The sequence below is a fragment of the Chrysemys picta genome, chromosome 7 (assembly GCF_011386835.1).
Source record: "Chrysemys picta bellii isolate R12L10 chromosome 7, ASM1138683v2, whole genome shotgun sequence".
Lineage (NCBI taxonomy): Eukaryota > Metazoa > Chordata > Testudines > Emydidae > Chrysemys > Chrysemys picta.
In genome coordinates this window covers 64,072,809-64,080,775 of record NC_088797.1, presented here as the reverse complement: position 1 = coordinate 64,080,775, position 7,967 = coordinate 64,072,809, and the positions used below count along the sequence as shown (strand labels likewise).

The 7,967-nt window shown below is 42.6% G+C and overlaps 1 protein-coding gene across 1 annotated transcript in view; it reads right to left on the bottom strand.

Annotated features, from left to right (window-relative positions):
* Positions 1–4,042: 4,042 nt before the first annotated feature.
* Positions 4,043–7,967, bottom strand: part of VCL (vinculin) — a 105,957-nt gene continuing 102,032 nt past the window's right edge. The window contains 1 exon segment of the mRNA XM_065551650.1: positions 4,043–6,745. Coding sequence (XP_065407722.1) covers positions 6,599–6,745 — 147 coding nt within the window. The 3' untranslated portion in view covers positions 4,043–6,598.

Below are 7,967 nucleotides of genomic sequence, written 5' to 3'. Positions count from 1 at the left end.
TCGTGCCAAACGAATCTGATCTCCTTCTTTGAGAAAGTAACGGATTTATTAGATAAGGGAAATGCGGTGGACCTAATATACCTGGATTTCAGTAAAGCGTTTGATACTGTACCCCATGAGGAATTATTGGTTAAACTGAAAAACATGGGGATCGATATGAAAATCCAGAAGTGGATAAGGAATTGGTTACTGGGGAGAAAGCAGCGGGTTGTATTAAAGGGTGAACTGTCGGGTTGGAGGGAGGTTACTAGTGGAGTGCCTCAAGGTTCGGTTTTGGGACCCATTTTATTTAATCTATTTATAACTGACCTCGGAACCGATTGCAGGAGTGGGCTGATAAAATTTGCAGATGATACGAAGGTGGGAGGCGTTGTAAATTCGGAGGAGGACAGGGATATCCTGCAGGGAGACTTGAATGAGCTTGTGAATTGGAGTATCAGAAATAAGATGAAATTTAATAGTGAAAAGTGTAAGGTGATGCATTTGGGGATGACTAATAACAATTTTAGTTACAAGATGGGGACGCATTGGTTAGAAGTAACGGAAGAGGAGAAGGACCTAGGGGTTCTTGTAGACCGCAGGATGACTATGAGTCGACAATGTGACGTGGCGGTGAAAAAAGCCAATGCGGTCTTGGGATGCATTAGGCGAGGTATATCTAGTAGGGATAAGGAGGTCCTGCTTCCGTTGTACAAGGCGCTGGTGAGACCTCATTTGGAGTACTGTGTGCAGTTCTGGTCTCCCATGTTTAAAAAAGATGAACTCAAACTGGAACGGGTGCAGAGAAGGGCCACTAGGATGATCAGAGGAATGGAAAAGCTGTCGTACGAAAGGAGACTAGAGGACCTTGGGTTGTTTAGTCTGACAAAGCGAAGGCTGAGAGGGGATATGATTGCTATCTTTAAATATATTAGAGGGATTAATACAAGGGAGGGAGAAGAATTATTCCAGCTTAGTACTAACGTGGATACCAGAACGAATGGATACAAACTGGCCGTGGGGAAGTTCAGACTTGAAATTAGACGAAGGTTTCTGACCGTCAGAGGGGTGAAATATTGGAACGGCCTACCGAGGGAAACGGTGGGGGCGACGGACCTGTCTGGTTTTAAGATAAAGTTAGATAAGTTTATGGAGGGAATGGTTTAATGGTAAAACATAGTAGTCAAGGAAAGCCAAGCAATGGTGGGTAAATAGTATAATGGCTAACGGGGTCGGGCTGGAGACTCTTGCCTATATGCTCGGGGTCTTACTGATCGCCACATTTGGGGTCGGGAAGGAATTTTCCTCCAGGGCAGATTGGCTGAGCCTCTGGAGGTTTTTCGCCTTCCTCCGCAGCATGGGGCAGGGATCTCTAGCAGGAGGGTCTCTGCCGATTGCAGTCACTAAAAACAGGATTGGGGACTTCAACAGCAGAGTCCAGGGAAGGGGTAGGGACGGTTTTATGGCCTGCAGCATGCAGGGGGTCAGACCAGATGATCATAATGGTCCCTTCTGACCTTAAAGTCTATGAGTCTATGAGACCTTTAGTCAATGAGGATTGATTAGCTGCTTCCTGGCAGCAGGTGGATTTAGGGTTACCAGATGTCCCATTTTATAGGGACAGTCCCGATATTCGGGGCTTTTTCTTACATAGATGCCTATTACCCCCACCCCCATCCAGATAGCAAGTGTGAAAAATCGGGTCCTCCTAGGTGGATTCCAGTTAAGAGCTTGGTTCCTTCCCATCAGGGCAGCTTCTAAAGAAAAGCACACACTTTTCCACTGGGATTTCTTGCAAAGAAATCCCATCTCCTGCTGCTCCTCACAGCTGAAGATACTATCTTCAGGCTCTGAGGGACAAGGCAGTAAGTCATTCCTTCTTCACTCCTAGAAGCTCTCATTCTGGTTAGCCTGCTACTGACTCCATAGTTAAATCCCAATTCAACCTAGTGCCTGCACAAAGAGGGAAGCTGTGGCATTTATCTAAACAAGAAGCTATGTTAATTTTTTTGTATATAAGGGATTCTTTTTAAATCTACTGAAAATAAATTAAGGGGTCTGCCCTCCACTCTGCTCCAACTGCCAATCTGAACCTTCCCTCTGCTTGAATAGAAAGCCCAGACACACCTTTTCCTTGCACCATCTGAAGATCGCTTTACAGCACCAGCCCTTCAACAGAGCCATTCTGATTTATAGACATCTTTTCAGACACCCAAGTCACTTACTTCCACCTAAAAGCTGGCAACAAGTTGTCTATAGGGCACCTTCTGGTTTAATATGTCAACTGCAACTTAAGGGTAGGAAAGATCTAGGCAACAACCACTGGTGCATTTGTCCCATCCTAGGCAGAAAGCTACATGAGGATGAGCAAGCTTGTTGGGCCTTACTGAGGGGCAAGTGCACCAGATCCTCTTGTAAACACACAAATGGCTGTCCCTTCTGTAGGGAGCAGCACACAAAAACATGACTTTAATGGGATCTTCTCTGATTGCATCCATGCTATCACACCTCACATTCCCTGAGGTTTCCCTGCCATTTTGGAAACAACACAGCTTCATTAAACGATGAACATGCTTCACGCCTAGGTCAATGAAATGCAGAGAGGCTGGCTGGCTGCCCGCCCAGTCCATCTTTTCCCTATTGTTTTTCTGTCCAATGCAACTTGTGTCAGCGACAGAATTCCAAAAACATCCTGAGAACTGAGCCACGCTCAAAGGCTTGGAAAGGCAAAGGTGAGTCAGGCTACCAGGCAACTTCAAGGGAAAGGGGTCCAACACTAACATGCCAATTGTACTGGAGCTTTATGGGAATACCATTCCAGGATGATGAGGGATTTGGTACCTGAAGCACAAGACACCCTCCTAAACCCTTCCATCTGTTTTAAGGGTATCTTGTATATACTCTGATGTGAGTAAAACTACCAGCAGAAGGCGGCTGGCAAAAAGGTCCTTTCCCCTCATCTCTAACTCCACTGTCAAAATGGCAGACACATGGGAATAGGGCTTTGTTAGCTAATAGGAAAGGCTGACCAACTGCTAGGCTTCTCCCAAGGAATTACTTGGAGAAGGCAGAACCCATAGGATGTATGTGTTCCTCAGTAGCTATGAATGTTTTAGCTGATTTTTGCAGTACATGGCAGCTCCTCTTATGCCCAGAGAGGGTATAATTTAGAGTTTTGAAACTTCCCTACCAGACTAAGGTTTCCCATGGCCCTTAACAAACCTACCTGGCACAGAGCTGGAATCTGACCAGGAACTAGATCTCCCTCATAATAGAGTAAGCAAATTTAAAGTTGACCTTCCTTACCTCCAAATCTGCCTAGTGGTTTGTTGGCATTTGCTTGCAAGATGGCCACGTCCAGCACGGTCAGTGGTTGCTAGGTGAAAGTTGACAACAGCCTTCCACCACCATATGGCAATGGCCTCCAAAACCATGGGGTAGTCTGGCTGAGCGAAGCAGGAATTTGCAAGGACTTCCATGGTGTTTCCTTGTGCCCAGTAGTCTCTTCTCCAACCTTCAACATAACCACTCTGAGTCTTCAGGCAAGACATGTGTGCACCCAGAAGCTGCTTGATCATAGGGTTCAAGCAGGACTTAGCACTTCTGAATTATTTCCTGTATTGGCACCAGGAAATTTGTCCTACAAGGTAAGTGAACAGTCTGCACAAAGTACCAAAACATTTAACCTCCTCCACCACCCCCATTACGATGCTTTTTTCACTTTGTATGACACATAATAGCTATGTCAGAGTCCTCCATGTATTAGAAACTCTTAAGTGTTATTAACTCTTTCAGATAACTTGTACCAAATCAGAACCAGAAGCCAACATAACCGATGGAGTAGCAATTCTATCTTTCTATTCTGAATGTATAGAAATTGTTAGGGTACCTATTTTAAGCACATTGGGGGTGCATAACTATTACTCAACATACAATTGTTTTGTAACTTTTTAGAAGATAACTAACCCTCCAAATTCATATTTCTGGTGTGCTGACCTATGTTCTTTCTGCAATTAAAGACTATTCTTACTAATCAGTCTCTGTAAATGTTCATAAAGTGACATTTATACAAATGCATTTTTATTTTGTTTTAACAGAACAAAAAGAAAAGGTTGAAAATATTAGACTATACAACAAATTTTGATTTATAAACAAAGTATTAGTGGTAAAACATTTCTAACCAACATTCAAGGTCTTTTTAAATTTTTGCTTCATTTTAGGTCTGAAGACCAATAGTGTTCAAGAAAGCACAAATTGCATAAGGTGTACAGTATTTCAGCTCTTACAAAACAGTTAAGAACTTATATAGCAAACATTCTGAAGAAATATCAAAGGCAAACATGATTCTTACTTTCCCAACCATTCATTAATAAAACAAAGTGATCTTTGGCATAAACAATCATGTATTAAAGGCATTAGTAATATTGCATTAATATCAGTCAAGCAACTAGATAGTGATGCTAAAAATCTCAGAGTATGTCTACACAGCAACTAGACACCTGGGGCTGGCCAGTGCCAGGCAAGTTGGGCTCAGGGACTCGCCTCGCAGGGTCCTGAGCCCAAGCTAAAACCCAAGCCCAGAAGTCTACACAGCAACAAAACAGCCCTGCAGCCCAACCCCTGTGAGCCAAAGTTGGTTAGCATGGGCCAGTCGCGGGCATCTAGTCACTGTGTAGATGTACCCACAGAGAAGCTTGAACTATTTTGAAAGCAAATACAGGAAGACTATTCAGAAGACCCTCAAGAGTCCTTTCCTATTCAGTGTTTACTATTAAATAGAAATGACTACATTACATAGTGTTAAGGGTCTGATCTAAACCAACCAAAGGCAAGACATTCTGGTTAAGGCTCTGTCCCACCCCTTCACCCTTTCTGGTGTGGGTAGTTATTGGAGGAGTCTGAGAAAAGACCCTAAGTACCATGTATTTGGCATTACCAGAAGACAAGGAGTGAATTAAGGATGAACAAGTGCTTTCTCTTGCTAAAGTCTGTTTGAGGCTGATTATTATAATGTAATTTAAATATGTAATTTCCCTTTTAGATAACCATGCAGGCAAGAGGAAAAACAGGAAGTGTGGAATAATTGTAGTCTGACACTACTACACAGCTGACCTTTGCTGTTACTGTGAGTCTGATCAACGGGCAGCAACAGCACATTAACAAAGGTGGCTTGAGCATGATCATTGTGTCAATCCGTTGCAAACGGAAACTAAGGAGCCATTATGATGTCAATGCTGGCAAACATAATCAAGTTAATAAATGTTTTTGCACACACAAAGGCAGTTTCTAAAATGTTAGCAACCTAATTACTTTTCATTTTAAATGTCAAAAAATATTATTGAACAGCTATCATAAGCATGTTAAAATGAAGGCATGTAAGTAGTGTGGAAGTACAAAAACCATCCCAAGTCTGTTTTCTTAACACAATTGGAAAAAAAATAATTTAACATCTAATTCAGTTAATTGCTACTAAGTCTTAAATGTGTATATAGAATTTCAGTCTAGAAATCATTTTCATGGCTCATTATATCTGAACAGATTTACATTGGGAACACCAACAGACTCCATAAATTGAGTGCCTCTGCTTTCCCACATGCTCCATCATTAGAATGAAGGGCAGTGAGGCACAAGCATCATTAAACCGAGTGTAATTTTCCCCTAAAACAACTCTGAAGAAAGTGTGCAGAGGCGGAGTGTGGGTGTGCCTGGTTTCGAAGGAAAGGAGTTCGATCTTGATTGTGTTCTATTTGAGCATTTTGTTCATACAAAAAGTTGCTTTGAACATGATTGACTGACTAATGCAGCTAACTCAATAGATCCCAAATTTTTAGCCCCCTATTCTACCAAATTTTTAACCGGGGGGGGGGGGGGGGGGGTCCTGTGCTTTTCTAAGGCCTCTGAAACTTGAACAGTCAAGCTGTCATTATTTGCGACGAACATCCATCACCAACCATTTCTGTATAGCACAAGAATGCAGATTCTGGAATGACTACAGGTGGCAATGGGAAGTAAAAAAAGACAGCTCAGTTTTTCCTGACCTAGGATATCACTGCCAGACAACGTAACAGCAGCATGAGAGACTATTTTAGCAATGTGATACCCCCCACGCCAAAGAGGGGATCACTTCTGATGTAAATGAACTTTACTACATAAACCTTGTAACACTTTTGTGGTGTGAGAACAGCTTGCTGAAAATGTCATTAAAACAATTTGCCTTTTCAGTGTCATTGATTGTCCCCCCAAAATAGCTAAGCAACACTGTTAAGTGTTCCAGACTGCCGATTCAAGCTTGAGTAAAGTCCATGTGTCATACCACCATATGGAAACTACTGGAATATACAGTGCATAAATGAGAAGCGTGTCTCTGGGATTACAGAATTCATGAAAAGAGAATCTTCAAAAGCAAAAAGAATAAAAATTGTCAATGTGTCGGAATCAATTTTGAGACACTTTCCGAAGATGTTTAAATGCATATTTTTATAATTAATGCCCTTAGAATGGGGCATTAGCAGAAGCTAATTTTAAGCTCATGTTTACAGCACATTTTGCTGTTAAAAAATTCTCTTCTGCTTCAAAAAGGCTTTTTATGTTACAGAAGATAATGTTAGTTGGCAGTTGTTTACTGATACCAAGGAGTCTTTCTAACCCAACGAAGAGTGAATCCAGCATCTGTTCTAATCTTAATAGACGCTGCTTCGGCTTCTCTCACAGTCTCCTTTACAGATTGCATAAGGTTCTGGGCATTGTGAACCAACATCTCAGTAGCCTGCAGACAAAGGAAAGGTGTTATTCTTTCAAGTTCTTAAATACCCATAGTGGTAGAACAGTGATTCAGATGAGCAATTGTTTAACGCAGAAGCATAAATCCCACCCTGCCTGGGGACTTACAACAGGAACACGATGTTACATCATTCTTGCTAATGTACATTTCATGATCGTCAAATGTAAAAAATGACCTGTTCCATAATTTGGAAGGCTACCCCCTCCCACCTCCAAGTAGCAAGTGATTCTCTCGTTCACAAGGAGAGGTTACACACCTTATGCTGTAACTGTAGTTCTCTCAGACATGTCCCCTTATGGGTGCTCACTTCAAGCGTGCCTGTGCCCTGCAACTTTGACAGGAGATTTTTGGTAGCAGTGCCTATTCAGCCTGTGCATGCACCCCACATATACTTGTGCCCCGCACCACAGTTAGATAGGGCTATGTGGATGTACCGCCCTCAGTTCCTTCTCCACCGCCAAGTCCCACGAGAGAGACTCCGAAGCAGAGGGAAAGGAGAGTGGGTAATGGAGCATTCACAGGGACACACATCTCAAAGAACTCTAGTTAATGCACAAGTAACAACCGCTCTTCTGTGGGTGCTCAACTTCAGGTGACTCCAAAGGTGTCCTAAGAAGATGGGAGGTTCAGACCAGAGTCCAACAGAAAAAAGAACTGACCTGCCTACAGCAGCATCTGATCTAGCTCTAGGCACCATGGCATAAATGTTTAGAAAAACACGAACAGAAGACCAAGTTGCCATTCTATAAGGCTATAAACATAGATTGTGCTCTTGTCGAACGTAATATCACTCTCGAAGTGGGCTAAACAAATCTTAATACAACCGGAGATCCACTTTGATAACCTGTTTTGAAACAGCCGAACCCTTGTTTCTGTCCGCAATAAGTACATATAGTCTAGGAAATCTTCTAAATTGGTTTGGAGCTGGGTGAGAACATAGAAACTCTGGTTCCATGGCAGGGACATAATATTTTTCCCTCCACCCTCTTGCAGGTAGGTAGTGCTGTAGCTGGTGTTTGCCAAACAGTCTTGGCAGGCTCCATAAGAGCTTCAGTGCCCGGAATGGCGAGCCTCATAGATTTCAAAGTTTGCAAGGTATCCAGGAGTTTATGGTGGGACACCTGAAACACCTCAAAGAGAATCTGCAGCATGCCCACAATTCGCTTCATCAGTTCTTGAAACTGCCTGAAGTCATCTGCCATAGAAG